This window comes from Artibeus jamaicensis, unplaced genomic scaffold (assembly GCF_021234435.1).
Source record: "Artibeus jamaicensis isolate MK-2021 breed Jamaican fruit bat unplaced genomic scaffold, CSHL_Jam_final contig_240, whole genome shotgun sequence".
In the NCBI taxonomy this organism is placed as follows: domain Eukaryota; kingdom Metazoa; phylum Chordata; class Mammalia; order Chiroptera; family Phyllostomidae; genus Artibeus; species Artibeus jamaicensis.
In genome coordinates, this window is record NW_026521506.1 from 19,848,028 (window position 1) to 19,867,436 (window position 19,409).

The window sequence follows — 19,409 nt, forward strand, 5'->3', positions numbered from 1 at the left end:
ACATGCTTACCCCTTAAAATTATGATAACCATTGAAGTCTACTTACAATATAGCCATTTATTGCAATCTGATGCATAGAGTCATTAACTGACTTCAGTAAATCCAGCATCGTGTCAAGTGCCTCCTTTAATTGTTCATATCCTTCACAGTCTTTGCTATATTTTAATAATTCCTGTAATTAGAAGTCAAGAATTAAACTTAATAGTAGGCAGACATTAATAGCTGAAGAAAGCGAAGAAAATTTTGGCTAATATGCTTTCAAGGAGGAATTCCAAGTAATGTCACTTTTTTAAAAAAAATATTTATTGATTATGTTATTACAGTTGTCCTACTTTCCCCTCTTCACTCCTCTCCACCCTGCACACCCTCTCCCACCCACATTCCCCCCCTTTAGTTCATGTCCATGTGTCATACTTATAAGTTCTTTGGCTTCCACATTTCCCATACTATTCTTGCCCTCCCCTGTCTATTTTCTATCTACCATCCATGCTACTTACTCTCTGTACCTTTTCCCTCTCTCTACCCCTCCCGCTCCCCTGTTGCTAACCCTCCATGTGATCTCCATTTCTGTGGCTCCACTCCTGATCTAGCTGTCCTCTTAGTTTGCTTTTGTTTTAGGTGTGGTTGTTAATAACTGTGACTTCACTGTCCTTTCACTGTTCATATTTTTTATCTTCTTTTTCTTAGATAAGTCCCTTTAACATTTCATATCATAAGGCCTTGGTGAGGATGAACTCCTTGAACTTGACCTTATCTGAGAAACACTTTATCTGCCCTTCCGTTCTAAATGAAAGCTTTGCTGGATAGAGGTCTTTGGATGTAGGATGTAATCTTGGATGTAAGTCTTTGGATTTCATGACTTGGAATACTTCTTTCCAGGCCCTTCTTGCCTGTAAGGTCTCCTCTGAGAAATCAGCTGACAGTCTGATGGGAACTCTTTTGTAGATAACTATCTCCTTATCTCTTGCTGCTTCTAGAATTCTCTCCTTCATTTTAATCTTGGTTAATGTAATTATGATGTGCCTTGGTGTGTTCTTCCTCAGGTCCACCTTCTTAGGGACTTTCTGAGCTTCCTGGATTTCCTGGAAGTCTATTTCCTTTGCCAGATTGGGGAAGTTCTCCTATCTTATTTGTTCAAATAAGTTTTCCACTTGTTGCTCTTCCTATTCCCCTTCTGGTACCCCTATAATTTGGATGTTGGAATGTTTAAAGATGCCCCGGAGGTTCCTAAGCCTCTCCTCATTTTTTTTGAATTCTTGTTTCTTCATTCTTTTCTGATTGGATGTTTCTTTCTTCCTTCTGGTCCACTCCATTGATTTGAGTCCCAGTTTTCTTTCCATCACTATTGGATCCCTGTGTATTTTCCTTCACTTCACTTAGTGTAGCCTTCATTTTCTCATCTAATTTGTGACCAAATTCAACCAGTTCTTTGAGCCTCCTGATTATCAGGGTTTTGAACTGTGCATCTAATAGGTTGGCTATCTCTTCATTGCTTAGTTGTATTTTTTTTCTGGAGCTTTGATCTGTTCTTTCATTTGGGCCTTTTTTTTTTGACTTGATGTGCCTGTTATGTAGTGAGGGGTGGAGCCTTAAGTATTCCCCTGGGCAGGGCAACCCAGTTGCTGGGTTGTGATGCTATACGTGGGGCAGGAATCTGAGAGGGAATAATGGCGCTAGCTCCACTCTCTGCCAGATTTTAGTCACTTCCTCCACTACCCACAAGCAAATTGGGCCCTTCTGGTGCTGATTCCTGTGTGGGTGGATTTTTGTATGTTCTAGGACCCTGTGGGTCTCTCCAACAAACTCTCCTGTGAGGCTGGGAGTTTCTCCCACTGCTGCCTCAACCCCCACAGGTGTTTTCAATGGGGATTTTAAGGCTTTATTTCCCTGCACCGGGACCCTGGGTTTCGGTCTGTCTGGCTCCCCAAATTCACCTGGTTTATGTGCATGCAAATGTGGGACTGCCTTGGTCTGCCAGCCGCCTTGCACACTACACCCCTCCACAATCCACTCCCTCACTGGGTCCACCTGCTGTCCCAATTTGCCTCAAGCCCTCTCCATCCAGGTGCCCAACTCCTCCGCTCCTACCAATCTGGATAAATGTGTCTACTTGCACTCCTTCGTTGTTGGACTTCCATACAGTTCGATTTTCTGTCAGTACTGGTTGTTATTTTGTCTCTAAGTTTTTGTTGTCCTTATTTTGGTTATGCAAGGAGGCACAGTGTGTCTGCCTGTGCCTCCATCTTGGCCTGAACTCCTAATGTCACTTTTTGAGTAGTTTCTTTTAAATGTTATTTGTCACATTAATACTATATTTAATAACAATATCCAATTGGAGAAGACATGGAATACTGAGTAAACACTGCGAAGCAAAGCACATTCAATGCTTTTGCAGCTAAAGAACAAAACTGTTATGATATACTAAAGATTAGTTTTTAAAGAAACTGTAGGCCCTGGCTGGCGTAGCTCAGTGGATTGAGCGCGGGCCTGCGAACCAGAGTATCGCGGTTCGATTCCCAGTGAGGGCACATGCCTGGGTTGCAGGCCAGTTCCCGGCAAGGGACGCATGAGAGGCAACCACACATTGATATTTCTCTCCCACTCTTTCTCCTTCCCTTCCCCTCTCTCGACAAATAAATAAAGAAAATATTTTTAAAAAAAGAGATTTAAAGCAACTGTACATTTTTTGGTCCTCTAGATACAGCAATTTATTTACTTTAGTATGCATATACAATAGAACATTGTGAAAATACATTTTAAACCAAGCTCTGCTGCATTCATAATTAACACAACTTTTCACATTACACAAGGGATGTACCATCTTCACTTTCCATTGAGAAGACCCATATAAAATGTAGTTGCAAAACTCTAAGAAGTATTTGCTTAGTTCTTCTTAACAACAATAAAAGTTCTGCAGCAAATGTTATACATATGCCATTGTAACTTTAATGGACAGTTAAATAGCTAGAAGGATGCCTGATATTCTCAGCTTTACAGCTATGCCTCCAGTATTTGCATAGTCAGTGAATCAAGGGCCATACTGCATTGATCCTGCCACTAAATCTAACCATCATAGTCATTGACTCTACCTACTTTTAGTGCTTCCTAGTCAGCTACTTTCTTTTTAATGACTTTGGCACATCTGACCCAAAGAAGTAAATAAAGAAGCAAATATTTAATGTACTTACTTTCAACAGTAACTGATATTTAGTGAGTCGTTGCACTGGTTTGAGTAAATAGGAGTCTAGACCAAGTCTGTGTTTTAATTTTCTTTGGCATTCCTGTCATTAAAATATAATTACCAATCAATTTAAATTAAGACATATACCTGTGAAAATGCCAAGTGATTAGACCCAATGAATACTGATTTCTTTTTTTAAATTAATTTGCTTATTTATTTTAGACAGAGGGGAAGAGAGGGAGAAAGAGGGAGAGAAACATCAATGTGTGGTTGCCTCTCATGCTCCCCCTACTGGGGACCTGACTTGGCCAGCAACCCAGGCATGTGCCCTGACTAGGAATTGAACTGGCAACCATTCGGTTCCCAGGCTGGTGCTCAATCCACTGAGCCACACTAGCCAGGGCACATACTGATTTCTTAACTCACAAGGCAAATTTACCAGAAAATTGCTGTTACATATGGTATGGTCATTAGAGCCAGAAAATTCTCAAATTCCAAAGACTAAGTTTTACATATAAATTCACATTGATGTAGAATGTTTAAAAAGTAAGAAAACAGTGAGTGACCATAGATGAACATTACTAAAAAGTTCTTCAATATATCCAAGAAGATTAACAAAAGGCTCAGCTCCATAGGCCAAGGCCCAGTAAAGAAGTAGGTTTTACTGAATATAAATCAGACTGGGCATGAGAAAAGTTTTTTTTAATATCATAAGAAAAATACAGTCCTCATCAACTGGTGCTGTATTTCATTTAATTACTGTCTCACTGCCACTACAAATATAAGGGTCATGACTTTGGGTCCTGGGAGCACTGTAGGGTCCATAGGAAGGACAAGATGGGGGCTGGATAGGATGAAGAAGTGCAGAACAGAAAAGGAGTGGGAGAGGTTACACCTATGTAAGATCCAGGCCCCCTTCTGCATATGGATAAAATCCAATAAATAATCTAACTTAAACAGTCATCAACTGACAGACATGGTAGATAGACACATGCATTGAGCTCTCCTCTCTCATGAAACCCAACTACAATGATGGGAAAGTTATTTTTACAAGGCAAAATCCAAGTTACAAAGATGGGAGAGGAAAAAGCATTGACAAAATGTTGAAACTGAAAACCAAACTGACAAGTGTTAAACTGAGCATATAGGAGAAAGTGAACCTGAAGTTGACAGAGGGGAAAGGCATAGAGCAATTCAATTTATGTCATAGAACACTTTTCCCACATCCAACATGAATTACAGACACCAAGTACCTCTGAAAGTGGGAGGTGAGAAATAGTGTTTGAAAAAAGATGGTTGTTGAAAATCTGCTTAAGAAGTAATTAAACACACCCTGACTGGCATGGCTTAGTTGGTTGAGCATCATCCTGAAAAGCTAAAGGTCTCCAGTTTGATTCTGGTAAGGGCACAGGACTGGGTTGTAGACTAGGTCCCTGGTAGGAGTGTGCAGAAGAGGCAACTGATCACAATTTCTTTCACACATTGATGTTTCTCCCCCTCTTCTTCTCCCTTCCTTCCCCTCTATCTCAAAAAATAAATAAATAAACTATTTATATAACTCTTCTACTGGGAAAGTTTGAGGTAGAATTAAGGATAAGTACCTAAAAGATTGAGTAAAAAATACAACTGTAAGAAAAACAAAAGGAAAAGAAAATCACCATCTTATGGCACATAATTCATTTAATCATATAAATCACAGGGTCTTACTAATTTAACATTGTATACTATCTTAAGCAAAATTACGATATAACTATACTAAGCGATTTGGAGGGAAGAAGTATGTTTATGAGCGTGGCGGCGGAGGGAGCAACTCTTCATAATTCTTGGTGGAAAGTAGCGATATAAGCATTTAGCTACCAAAAGAAGTAACTAAAAGAGCTGAAAGCAGTTGCTTCTGGGGACCAGCATAAATGTGGTCATGTGCATGTGTGTTTGGGGGAGGGTAAAATTGTTCTTTAATCAATGTATGCATATGTTGAAAATCTATATATGCACATTGATAATCAACATATGTATATATTGATTAGAGTACTTAAAGTACTTGACCTTAAAGTAGAAACTAAATTTATAAACAGAAAATATCCCAATATCTTCCAGAAAGAGTATATCCAAAACCAGAAAAATTACTATACCTGGAAAAAGGCACATTCTGAATACTTCTTCCACACTGCCTCTGATCTGGGCTTATTCTGACAATACATTTCATACAACTGAAAATTAGCTTTCTGTAATAAAAGTGAATTCAAACATATTACCAGTGTGTGACCATGTACTTTTCTTATCAAGAAAGGCTGAGTGAAAGTGAGTGTGGCTAAGCATTATAGGGAATGTGGCCTAAAGAGCTGCCACATCAGCAGCAGGTCAGGAACAGCATGCCTATCAGACCAGGTAGATGGACACATAATTCTCCCAGTAATTTCATAGCTTCCACTTACCAAGTTTGAGAGTTAGAGTAAGAAAAGCCTTCTCTGAATATATTATAAAAGCAGACCCATATTTTCACAACCATGAGCTAATAGGATACCAAAAAATACTATCCTTGTATGCTGTTAGTCGCCTGATTCCCTTGTAAGTGAACTTGTAGCTAACTTTCAAGGTCCTTGGTTTATTGTTAGGAAATCATCATTGTACCATAACCCATTATGGTACAATGGGTTGTGTCTATGGTACAAAGACATCTGCCCATGCTATTCTCTCTCCCTGGAATCATCTTTATTTGACCCTTTTCTAATGGGCTGACTCCTACTAACTCTTTAACATTCATCTCATAAGTCATCTCTTCTATAAAGCCATAATTTATACCTTTGGTCTACATAAGATGCACCTCTTCTTGGCCCCTATATGTCCCTTTGTATATCTCTAACATAGTACAACTCACACTGTATACAATGGACTCCCTGTTTTTCTCCATGAATATTCTTGGGCTTGGTAACCACATAGCCTAGCACAGTTCTTGGTGCATAGCAGTTCTACTAGATGGCTGTTGAATAAATGAACATAACAAAAGGCATGAATTAAACTAATACTGGTTGCCAAGAACTCTGCTAACTTTATAAGAGATACAAAGATATAAAGGATTTGGACCCTGCCTCAAAGAGTTTTCCATGAAGTTGAAGTTTGAATATATGTAAAGATGCATAGTAAATGTAAAATCCCCGATAAGTAGCACAGCCATTAAGTCCTACAGGAGCCCACAGGAAAGAGAGACTGACTGCTGTTGCTGAGTGAAGAATCTGGACATAGTTTAAATATGTTTAAAATTAGGGTATGTTGAGAAAGGTAACAACACAAATTTCTTTCTTAATCTTAATGTTTTGTCAGTCCATAAATACTTTCTAAAAAATCTATTAGGAAGCTTTCAATAATCACTCTTTCCAACTGACCTTCAAATTAAGACAGAACTGTTATTTCAGGAACAGGAGGAACTAGATAAGCAGAGAACATTCTGACAGAAAACTCTAGTGGAGGAGAGTATGATTACAAAACTTGAGAACTCATCTGTATTAAGTACACTCTTGAAACATGGAGAAATGAGCCTCCCTGACTGATCTCATAGAATAAAAAGAACAGCTCTCTGTTTATGCAAACTTCCTGTGATAGATGCCTTGGGTCTGAATGCCAGATTACATTTGATTCTACTAAGACTTCGCACGTATTATAGGGAAACACCAAGGCATCTCTTAGGCTAAAAATTAACCAAGCCAAGAATGTTTGTGCTAAGATAATTCCAACTCTCACATCTTCATAGCGAGGATGGTCGCTTAAACTCCTGGGATCACTCAGGGGTCAGTGGTCACAAGCTGAGCCATTGAAGCATTTGCTAGCACAGAACACAATGGCCATTTGCATGCTCTTGCTATCCCCATTGCATCGGTTTCTGTAACAAAACCTAGTTTAGCATTAAATACTTGCTGGAGTGGTGTCTCCTCTAAAAACATAAAGACATAAAAAACAATACCTACCTTATCTCTAAATCTGTTCTTATAAAATGAGCTGCTATTTTGGTGGTCCATATTTATATATTTTTAAATAATAATTGAACTAACCCTTTCCAGGAAACAAAGTCCCACTCTTTCTGGAGCATCAACGCAATTTTCCAGACTGCTCATGAAAAGGCTATGAAAATTTCAGAGAAAAAAAAGAATATATTTTTATGTGAAATAATTGGTCAATTGCCCTTTAAATAATACCATGAAAAATTCAATTCAGCAATTACATACGTGTTATGGAATTCATATATTTCTGCCATATTTCCAAAGAGAACATCCTTTTTATTTCTCAGGAGAGGTGGCATAAGATCGAACATCTCTGGATTGTCCATCTCCGCTCTATAGCCCTACCCAAAATAAATACATTCATTCACTTAAAAATATTCACATCAACAGTTGATTGGGCCACCAAAGGTGTAAGCACAGCAAAATGCATAGGGGATTAGTGTGTGAAACTGTAATTTTAACAGTCAAGTCTTCTAGTTCTCAAATTTATCCATTATCATTACTATTTTTTTAAGTAGGACTAGGAAGTGAAGGTTTTCCACTCAATGGGTAGATCAAAGTGACTGCTCTTTGGCCTTCAGGGTAGTTTTATATAGTAGGAAACAAAACAGAAGGAAGTATGAAAAATTACATTACAGATCATCAATAAGTGTTTAGGTTTTTTCAGACTAAATTCATACTATGACATTTGTATGAAATGAATGTTTTTCTGCCATTTTTGGTTCTTTACATCACAATCTCTAAATAACACAATGGGAATAGTTAGAGCAACCTGCTGTATCCCTAAAAGAACAGCTTTTTTCTTCTGTAATAAATTTTGAATCCACAATTCTCACTCCTGAGGGGGAACCTGAATATGTACATCTCACAAATATGCAGCCTCAGACCATAACAGAAATATCCAGTGCTGCCTTGGGACCATCAAGGAAGGACAGAAGAAAAAGAAGACTGCCCTAAGCACTTCCTAATGGATGATGCAGGGAGCATTTAGGAAAAGATGGGAAAAATGCAATGAGTCCCTTACCAACAAAACAGTAAACAGCTCACAAACATACACCTTCTCAGTCTGTATCAGCTCATTCAGGACATGGCTAAAATGAAAAGACCATATTTATCCATTATTTTTATCACTTTAGAATTGTATTACAATGTTTCAGTCATTATCACTATAAATTGTCTAATGTAAAAACTGTCTATTCACAGGAACTGCCAACGGTTTTAGTTTTATTATCAAAATATAAAATTAGTTCTATGGTTCCTAGAATAAGTACCAATCCCAAGATAAGATTCTAAAATATATTTAAAAGAAATGGGAGCAGGGCTCAGAAGTTATTTTTAAATGAAAAGAAAAACATTATTTCTAACTAAGCTTAAGAATCTAACACCTCACAATGTCCACTACTAAAAATCTGGGACATGTTGTTTTGGGGGGGGGCAGCACAGTTTCTGAGCTATAGTTCCCTCTCTAACTCCCTCACCCACAAAAAGAAATACTAGCATTTTAGAAATAATTTTTCCCTTTTCTCAGTAATGTTCTGAAATTTTCTAAGACATTAAATGGATTTATTATAGTGGTTTTTCCAAGTATAAATCATACTTAAGTTTCTGTAGTAATTTTGTTACTGTATCTTTAAAATAAATTTTCTTTCCAATGTCATTTCTAATTGACATCATATTTAAAATTTATTTCCTCATCCCCAATATAAGTAACTCTCTTAATTTAACTTCTATCTTTGGCTTCTTTTTTTTTTAAGTTTTTTACCCTTTAAGCATTAACATTTAACAATCATATACACACACATAGGGTGGCACAAACATGGGCTTACAGTAGTGTATATGTGAAACACAGTTTCTCCCTGTATTATTATTTATTAATTGCATTATTTTCTATACAAACAACTGTACACCTACATTTTCCCTACCTTATATATATCCACATATACCTTGCCCTAAAATACTGGCTACTTATAACTATATAAAATTTAAAAAGTAGATATACTTATGTGTGGAATATTAACAAAATACTGTAAGAGTAAATAAAACAATGATTATTAATATCTATAAAATAACATTGTACATATACATAATCCTTTGTAGCTTTTGGAACACTGTCCCATTTACTCTGACCTCTTTTACATAAAAGGAGATTAAGATTCTGAAAAGCTCTAATTTTCAAGTCACATAAACTGAGCATTGGTTGGCCAGGCCCAAATCCAAGACTTATATCTTGTCTAGTGCTCTTTTCATCGCACCCTGCATAACCCACACTGCGAAATCAAAATCCCAAGCATGTTCGCCTTGAGCACTGAATTGGTGACTCCTACTGGTAGATCGTATGTGAATGTCTGTTAGTAAATAAAAGATACTTCTTTAAAATATCCAAGCTGCTGTTACTGTCCAAACTGGAGGATGGAGCAGAACTTGTCTTCTGCAGACAGTCATGCACCACTTCAATCTGAAATGACAAAAATAACTGAAATTAGCATCTAAGCAGGTATAGTTTCTTCTTCCAGGAAATCAAGTTCAAATTAATTTTTCTCTGTTGTTGTAGATAAGTTGAAAAATGGGGTTATTATTCTTTCAGACATAATATGCACTAGTAAAAAATGATTTGAGCTGCCTAAGAGAACAGATTTAACATCCTAATTAGAATTTATTTTATACATTAAGTAATGTTTCATTTATTTGGCACTTTGGGGGAAAAAAGCTCAATTCACAAAAAGCTGATTGTGCAAATAACGGAAGTTTATTCACTGAAGAACCAAAATGGCCTTTTAACCTTAATGATTTTTTATGGAAACCTTTCTAAACAATATTACATAAGTCCTTGAATTATTTAACCAAGGATACAGAATACCATGGCCCCCTTTCCCACTGACTCAGTGATATCAGTCATGAACATGAGCCCTGCCTGGTATAGCTCAGTGGATTGAGTGCCAGCCTGTGAACCAAAGGGTCATGTGTTCGATTCCCAGTCATGGCACATGGCTGGGTTGCAGGCCAGGTCCCCAGTAGAGGGCATGCAAGAGGCAATCACACATTGATGTTTCTTTCTCCTTCCCTTCTCCTCTCTCTAAAAATAAATTAAATCTTTTAAAAAATCATGAACATGAATGACATGATAAAATTTAATGACAGACTCCAGGGCTAGTAACATATGAAGAAGTGTCTGTTTCTTGAAATGGCTATAACCTGTTCATTTGTCCCTGTTCTCTGCCACATGTCAGTTTTTGCCACAGGTGACCTCCTTGATCCTCAACTGCTACCTTATGTGCAAACTCTACAGGACTTGGTCTGCCTTACTGAGTCAACTACATGAAATTTATCACAAAATGAGTTTATTTGCTCTTCAGAAACATGTGAAATATTCCAGGGATCCTATTTTCATTGGACAGCTGAGATGTGCAAAAAAGGCTAACCTCTGAGTAAATGTGGCATTACTTTGTAACAACTAGAACCCAACATGAAGTATGGAATCTATCAGCTACAAAGCATTTCCATGGAATATGACCTACTGATTACAGATGCAGGTGGAAAGGGACAAACATTTCTTGACTACTTTATATACAATATATTGTTCAGGCACAGTCCTAGGTCCTTAACACACATCATTATACCAAATCTTAACAGCAATTTAGCAAGCTATGGCACACTCATCCTGATTTACAGGTAGATAAACTGAGGCTCAGAGAGGTTTAGCAACAGGGCCAATGTTGCATACCTAGTAAGTGATGAAACAGAGTCAATCCTATGGTCTGCCACCCATGTCATGCTCCCTCTTTAAGAATGTGCTTCAATTTATGTCTGCTCAATATACCAACTGTTATCATTTTAATACCGTAATTAAGACTGAAAATACTTCATACTCCACTTATCAGATAGGTATACATCATTTACTTCTAAATGGTTTCTGAAACACAAGTTTTGAGAGTTCTGAAACATTAATTTATTCTTTTAAATACATAAAGATTGTGCAAATTGACTTGAATTGGAATAATGTGTTCATTTGGAACAAGGCTCACCAGCTATAAATCTCACTGAGAAACTGTATACAGCCGCAGCCTATTTTTTTTCTGGGAGATATGCAAATGAATAAATACATAGAGCTGAATGTTATGGTAATTGTGAGTTAAAACTAGCACTGAAAGACATGTAAGACTAGCACCGAAAGACATGGAATTTGGCACTCAGCCTGCTTCCTTATTGAGACCAGAACCTGTGGCTATACAACATGATTACCAGGCGTGGTATGTCAGTACAGGCCATTCACTAGCTTGCTAATAACTGTATAGAACCCTGAGAACACTCCCATGTGTACCATATGCCACACATTATTCAAAGTACTTCATAAGTGTTAGACTGTTTTATTGTTACACTAATTCCATGATGAGGGCACTCTATTATTATCCCCATTTTGTAGAAAAGGAAACTGAGTTCCAGAGAATTTACCCAAGGTTATACAGACAGGCAGTGATGGAGCTGGGATTAAAAACCAGGCAGATTAGCTCTACAATCTGTATCACTATGACAAACTGCCTCCTGGAGACATATTCTTGTCCTTATTTATCATCAATAATACACAAAGAAAATGTAGGGTATTGCAGTTATGATGAGGCTACTCTCTGTAGATACCAGAATATCATGGGTAACTGAGAGGGAACTGTATATTTATTGAGAAAAGCAAAAATGCCTTTTTTGAGCCCAAAATATGATCCATTAAAACTCACCATTTGTCCATGCTTTGCAGGACTAGAATTAATTAGGAAAGAAATTCCCTTTTATAAAAATGTGCAACACTTATCTGTGTTTATTGAGGTGAGGTGGAGGGAAAAGATGCTGGAACTTACATGAGATATTCTACAGAAATTATTCTGAACTTGACCCGAGACTTGACAATCTGCTCATACATCTGGGGATATGCCAGGACTGCAATTAGACACAATGCAGTAGCAGTATTTTCTTTTAGATGACATAGGCTTTCAAATGCACAATACTGGTTGATTAAATTAAAATATGGTTTAATTTCCCATACCAATTCTGCAACCACAGCAATAAAGCCAACTTTGAATTAATTAATGGTATTTACTTTTAAGTTCCTCTGACTTTGTTTCCAAATCTTCTTCCCTGGGAAAGAAATATAAAAGAATAATTTCAGATCAGAATGAAAATCAACACTTTTAATAAAAATACATGAATGTTTATTAAATAGAGAGATCATAATATTACAATGTCTTTATATTATTAGTATTTTTAGATCACATTATGCAAAACATTTGAAGGTTTAAACTTAAGTATATGATCTCAACTTCTCATTGAGTATGATTTTGTCATGTATTAACTCTCAGCAAACATTTGCTTGATCTCCAAGCAAGCATGAAGTAAGGTGTTATTACTCATAATTTATTTGCATATTTAGTGCTCATTTTGACACATAAGCAATATTTAATTATATTGTATATATTTTCTTTTCCTCCTTCGCAGGACCCATTACAAGGTACATTGCAAGGAAAAGGCTATGCTTTGGTTCTCTAAATTGTATACTTCACTTTCATTTATTTTAAATATATTTTATATATAATTTTATATATAAATTATGTGTTTATCATAATGTATAAATATTAATTAGACTTACTGGAACTTATAATATAAAATCAATTTCTTGGTAAGTAGCGATGCCCACCACTTTAAAGACACCTGATACAGAGATCTGAACTGATTTGCTGGGTCAAAAAAGAGTTTTGGAAAAAAGTCTAAATTTAACTAATAATTATAGCATTTATTTGGCACTTACAACATGCTGGCACTCTTCTAAGCACTGCACATGCATTTTCTTTTTTAATCCTCAAATTACCCCAAGAGATAAATACTACTTCTATCCCCATTTTAAAGATAAACAAGGAAGGTTAATATCTTGTCCCAAAAGCAGACATGGTATTCAAATTCAAACCATGTACTGTCAGAATCCCTGTTTCTAACCACTACATAAAACAATATTTGTGAAGCATGTTAAAATGCTAAAACAAAACAAAACTAAAACAACTTCATCAACATTCCAAGCTTTAATCTTTCTGTTTTTGCTGCTTAATCTTTTCTTTTTTCTTTCTGTTTAATCTTTCTCTTCTGTTTAAAAAGGGTGAGCCTCTATATTGTTAAGCGAGGAGTCCAGATGTTCCTACAAAGACCAGGGCATGGTCCACTCAAAGACTAGGTCGTTTAAGCTCCTAATTCTCAGGGCTGCTGAAAAGGCTGCCACCCACACAGGCTACGTGGATCTCTCCTCTGCATGGAAGAAACATCGTTTTTGTCTTTTCCTCCTCAGCAGGAGCCATTGCAAGGCACACTCAGGGAATGGCTCTGTTGTTATGTTCTCTAAATTTTATACTTCACTTTCATTGATTTAAAATATATTTTATATATAAAATTTATGTGTATATAATCATATAAATATAGACTTACTGGTAATTATCATATAAAATCAATTTCTCAATAAACACTGATGTCCACCACTTAAAAGACACCTGATATACATATCTGAACTGATTTACAAAGGTAACTTAGGGAGCTCTGCTAATTAGCTGTGCTAATACTTAATTATTGGCAAGTGCATTAAGAAATGAGAAAGGAATATTTACAATTATGACAAATGCAAGTTTTTCTGAGAAGCAAGATAGATTAATTCATTCTTTTAACAATGAAAATATGTATATAAAATTATTGAGTGCTTATACTATGTGCTGAGCTCCATGTTTGGTGCTACGAATACAAACATGAATTGTACATAGCTCCTGTCCTTACAGAGATTAGTCTATCAAGAGAAACACAAAACAGGAAATAACACTAAAGCTGAGGAGAAATGAAGGGGGACTTGTTATCACATAGCTTGTACATCTAACTGAACTGGGTGCAGAGGAGGAGAGGCAGGAAGGAAAGGCTTATCTAAAGGAGCTAGCAAAGGGGAAAGGGAAAAGGACAGGAACAGTGTTCCTGAGAGAGAACAGTATATGTGAAGTGCAAAGGCAACTAAGGGCATTTGAGAAGGGAAAATGGGAAGACAGGGAAACTGCTGCAGCTGTCCAGGCAATAGGTGATATTAGGTTGGATTAGGTAAGTGGCAGTGAGAAATAGCACTAAGAATGGAAAGAAGTGGACTTTGTTAGGCTGATTTACAGATGGGGCATGAATGACAAGGGGGAGGCAAGGGCCTGGGAATCATGGTTCTAGTCACTGAGATGAGAAACACAGGAAGAACAGAAGGATTGCAGGAGAGAAGTGATCAGTCTGTGGTATGGTGAGTCTGAGTTGTCTACAGGAAGTTTGAGGAGACAAATTGTAAATGCAGGTTTGATGATTAGGAGAAAGACTGAGACTACGGTTATAGATTAATAGCTCAAACCACATTTTACCCCTCATGGATGATGTTCTTCCCTAACTTTCCTTTGTATTAAATGTTAATTCAACAAATATTTATTATATCCTGCTAGGTACAAACAGGCACTATGCTAGGTACAGGATTCTATTTGATGCCAATTAATAAAAACTAAAAAAGAATAAGAACAGTTTGACTTATTTTATGAAACATCAACACTTATGTTTTGATTTGAACGAAACTTCTATATCTGGTTCAGTAATTAAAACTCTTGGAGAATTATTTGGAACTGACTATTAACTCCCATTATATAACTCACAGAGCAATTAGGTAAAATGAATGGTGTTTGTAGCATAAGTAATACTTTGATTTAATTTGTAAACCTGTAAACCACGATGGGCAATGAATAAAATCCTTTATCTAACCATGTTATTTATTCAGTAAGCTGCCTTCTTCCTTATAAATACATTACACAGTCTGAAACTACACCAAATCTAACCTACTCCCAACAAATACTTTTGCTGTGGATGACACAAGAGTCTATGAAATGAAAGAAAGTTTGATGTCTTTTAACATTGCCAACTGTTTTTCTTATTTTCTGTTTATGAGTGGTCATTCGATGAAAGAGCCTAATCTACTTTTTCTATAATCATTTTCCAGGACTAAGTTTCATACAGAGAGAATAATCGGTGGTTATTATGAAAAAGAAAAAAGTTAATTGTAGGCAAAATGCAAGAATGAATGCTGCTGGGTTTAGATGCCAAACTGGTTTTTCATGTACACAAACTCAGAAAAACGTACTGATGAAAAGTAATAAAGATGGGCTCCTTTTGGAGAAAAAGGTTACATGCTTGAAAGAAAGAGCATTTAACTCCCACTGCAGAAAGAAAAGTGTAGCACCATTATATAAGAATATCAGAAAGAAAAAATGAAACAACACAAAATAGAATGCACTTTTGGTGATTAAGACGGGGAGTGGAATTTGAACAGTCTTTTCAGAACCCTGTTCCTCAATCCAAGGTGTACCACTGCTGGACCCCTTTCAAGGAGCTGCGCATTTAGAGGACTATAAAGCAAAAAACCTTAGTCAGGATAGTCCAGTTTATTGAGTACTCCGTATATTCTACAATTTCTTTCACAAGAACCCTTTGAAATCAGTAGGTGTTAATGTTCTCATTTTAACAGACGAACCTGAGGCTAAAAGATGTTACATGAACTGCCAAGGTCACATGACCAGTAAATGAAGGCAGAAGTCTGAGATCTTAGGAATATCAACCTGTTCTATTTTTATTCTCATAGTTATTGGTTTTTAGTGCCTTATTGTTTTTTTTTGTTCTTTTTACTTTTTTCACGTATCATCTTGGTGAATGTTCTTCATTTGGGGGACTGTTTATAGTTTTGTGAATATATGTTTATATTTCATGACTACTAGTTATATAACTTGGATTGTCTTAACCTAGTTACCTGCTTTTCTCACTCCTTTTCAATCTGATCTATGCTGGGGCTGAGCTGGACTTTTATACTCATTATCCCTGGTTCAACCTTTCTCTTAATTTCCAAGTAGTTCCCATACATTAATAAAGTCTCTGATCCTCTCAGATCAGAAAGACGAAATTTAGTCCCATGTTCACTCAACTCACCTAAGGCTCTAAAGCCAAACCCCTCCCCCCACCAACAGGCCCCAAAAAAGCTCAAGGTAACCCTAGGAGCAATAGAGTCACCTCATTTCCAGAGCAGTTCAACAACACAGTGAGAATAATTATTTTACCCCACAGAACACAGAAAGAAAAATGTATATTACATGATTAAAATGAGTCAACAAAGATTAAGACCAGAAAATGGAACCTGTCTCAGGTGATTACCAGCAAAATTATTCGAATTACTTGCACCTATTTATTTATTTTTTATTTTTATTTATTTATTTATCTTTAGAGGGGAAGGGAAGGAGAGAGGGAGAGAAACATCAATGTATGGTTGCCTTTTGTGCATCCTCTGCTGGGAACTGGCCTGCAGGGAACTGGTCTGCAGGGAACTGGTCTGCAACCCAGGCATGTGCCGACTGGGAATCGAACCGCAATTGTCTGGTTCGCAGGCCCGTGCTCAGTCCACTGAGCTACACCAGCCAGGGCCTACTTGCACCTATTTAGAAAAGGCAATCCATTCTATTACCTAAGCCATTTACTTACAAGAAGCTTATAAGAACCAAGTTAGTTTATCAAGTAATAAAAAAATGCATGAGTGCATACGGGCACACGTGTGTACCACTTTTATATGCCTTCCTCTGTCTGCTGAAAAGAAGCATGAAGTTGAAGCTGGTATAAATGTTCATATTCATTGCATGGCTGGAGTATTCAGTGCAGACCAGCACCGTCCTGAGCTGTATTAGATCACTACTGTGGTGCGGACCTCAACTCCTGCCTGTGCAATATAATCATACATGATCAACAACACTTAAATACAATTTCAACTTATCAGGACTGAAGAACAAATTCAGCGTTTATATCAATAATAACAAAGTAAATAAGAGCAGAGAAAAAGAGGTAGAAAAGGTAAGAACATAAGATTCTTTACCAGGTTTAGGTAAAATAAATGATGCTTTAGATCGGATCACTTTGTTGCAAGCAGATGCCCCAAGCTGGATTGGCCTCACACACTTATCTTCCAGGTTCTTGAAACTGGCTTGTTGGTTCTCAAATATACTTCGAATGCTTTCAAGCTTGAGTTGTATGGTCTGCATTTGAATCTACAAGTTGTGTAAGAATTTTTTATGAAATACTTTCTGAAATGGGGTCATTACAAATCTTATTAGATTTCTCAGACTCAGTCAAAAGTTAATGTAGACTTTAAAATATAACTCAAAGAAATTTAGGAAAGTAATGGAAAACAGATTAATGTATGATCTCCATATGGTTATAAAACCTGAAGATCTCAAGCAAAACAAATAAAAGAAGAAATCCATCAAGCAGTCATGAAATAGGTCACTGCATAAAGTGATTTACCCTTCATAGGGTGGAAGGGATATTGACTGGAAAAGAAGGCTAGTTTAGCTTGAGGAAGCCACCAAGTTAAGAATTGTCACAGTAGTTTGTTTTAACCTACAGGACATTCTGTAGCTCTCCGTGTTGTAAAAGGCTCCTCAGAACCACTGATAAAGAATATACCCTTCTGCCTCTTTTAGATGATTTGAGGCAGTTAGCTAAGCTTGGTGGCTTCCAGAGAATGACTGGGTTACTGCCACAGCCAGGCTTCTGATTTTCTGGGGCATCCCCTAAGGACTGCAACTAAGCATGGATTTAGATACTGCTCCAAATTCTGAATCAATTAGACACTTCTAACCCCAAAGAGCACTACAAATGCACTTACCTACAATGTGAAGAGAGTGCTTCATGACATTTCCAATAGGGCAGTACTGAACAAACCTACAGCTCTCTGCGTGGCCAAAAGCAATGTCTGCCTACTCCCCCCACACCAAGAAGACCCAGATCTTTTCTTTAAACTTTCCTTCTCAAACTCAGTAGAAAAACAAGATTTGTGTCCACAGAACATCTGTTGGTGGTCAAGAACATACGTTTGGGGTAGGGTGCTCTTAATGTGGGCCCGATATTCTCCTGTGACGGCTTTGGGCCTTTCTCCAAGGATGCATGAGAAAATGCATGTGAGAGTTCCCAGTACATGAAGAGTTTAAAAATAATGGAGTCAGAGCTCAAAAAGGAAACTAGTCTTTGTTAAATAGCAAGAATAAGGCTTTGGACTTTTTGGTGCTTAACAGTACCACTGATATCACCCCTAATCCTTAAGAGAACTATATAATGGCAATTTGATACAAAGGTAGCTGTGAAGTAATAAAACTATTATCAACACCACTATACTTACAGTTTTTGAAAACCTATTTACCTGAAAAGAAGCTTCTTACCTTGAGTTCAGGAGATAAAATTACATCAAATTCATACTGTAGGGTTTTAGGATCACAATTTATAAAGGGCAGAGCTGTTTCAAGAAAATGTTCGATATCTTGGCGGGTTTTCTGAGCATCTTCTTTAGACTGAAACTTATCTACCTCTTGATTAGCTAGAATATATTCTCCTTCATCACAGCACTGACGAGCCTGGTGAGTACATCACACACACACACAAACACACACACAACCATCAGTAAATGAAAAATATGTGTGTCCCTTAAGACAGTGTTTATCAGTCCTGGCTTCTGTCAATCAGAGTTGCTTTCAGAGCTATTAAAAAAATAAACATATCCTTAGCCCTGGCTGGTGTAGCTCAGTGGATTGAGCACAGGCCTGCAAACCAGAGTACCATGGTTCAATTCCCAGTCAGGGCACATGCCTGGGTTGCAGGCCAGTTCCCAGCAGGGGATGCACGAAAGGCAACCATACATTGATATTTCTCTCCCTATCTCCTTCCCTTCCCTTCCCTTCTAAAGATAAATAAATAAAATATTTTTAAAAAATAAATAAATAAACATATCCAGGTTGGGCCCCCAGAAATTCTGATTCAGTGGCTCAGGCCATAAGCTGGATATTTATATGTTTACAGAGTTTTAGAGGTATTTCTGATGTGCAGCCAAGGCTGGGAAGCTCTGCTCTCATTTCTTAACAAGGAAATCATTCTGCAGCAACAGTCTGACCATTCTCTCTCAATACGAACACTTGAGCTACATGCTATTTTCCCAGAATCAATAACTGAAATATGAAACTCATAGCAAAATATAAAGTATAACATAAAAGTGTAATGATTGCCCAGGGGAAGGATAAAAGTTTCCTGGCTACAGAAGGAGACACACAAATTAAAATGTTCATGTTTACATATGTTGCCTGTAAGTGATACCTGTTTTACATCCCACTGCCAAGATGAGA

At 37.0% G+C, this 19,409-nt stretch overlaps 1 protein-coding gene across 1 annotated transcript in view; it reads right to left on the reverse strand.

The window, feature by feature from the left end:
• MCF2 (MCF.2 cell line derived transforming sequence) overlaps nt 1-19,409 on the reverse strand; it is an 84,474-nt gene that overhangs the window by 29,978 nt on the left and 35,087 nt on the right. The window contains exons 11-20 of the mRNA XM_053662370.1: nt 18,456-18,647; nt 17,114-17,285; nt 12,263-12,300; nt 9,543-9,631; nt 8,201-8,267; nt 7,402-7,517; nt 7,228-7,297; nt 5,314-5,406; nt 3,189-3,281; nt 47-172 (exon numbers count right to left, since the gene is read on the reverse strand). Of these exons, the coding sequence (XP_053518345.1) occupies nt 47-172; nt 3,189-3,281; nt 5,314-5,406; nt 7,228-7,297; nt 7,402-7,517; nt 8,201-8,267; nt 9,543-9,631; nt 12,263-12,300; nt 17,114-17,285; nt 18,456-18,647 (1,056 nt within the window). The remainder of the gene's footprint in view (nt 1-46; nt 173-3,188; nt 3,282-5,313; nt 5,407-7,227; nt 7,298-7,401; nt 7,518-8,200; nt 8,268-9,542; nt 9,632-12,262; nt 12,301-17,113; nt 17,286-18,455; nt 18,648-19,409) is intronic.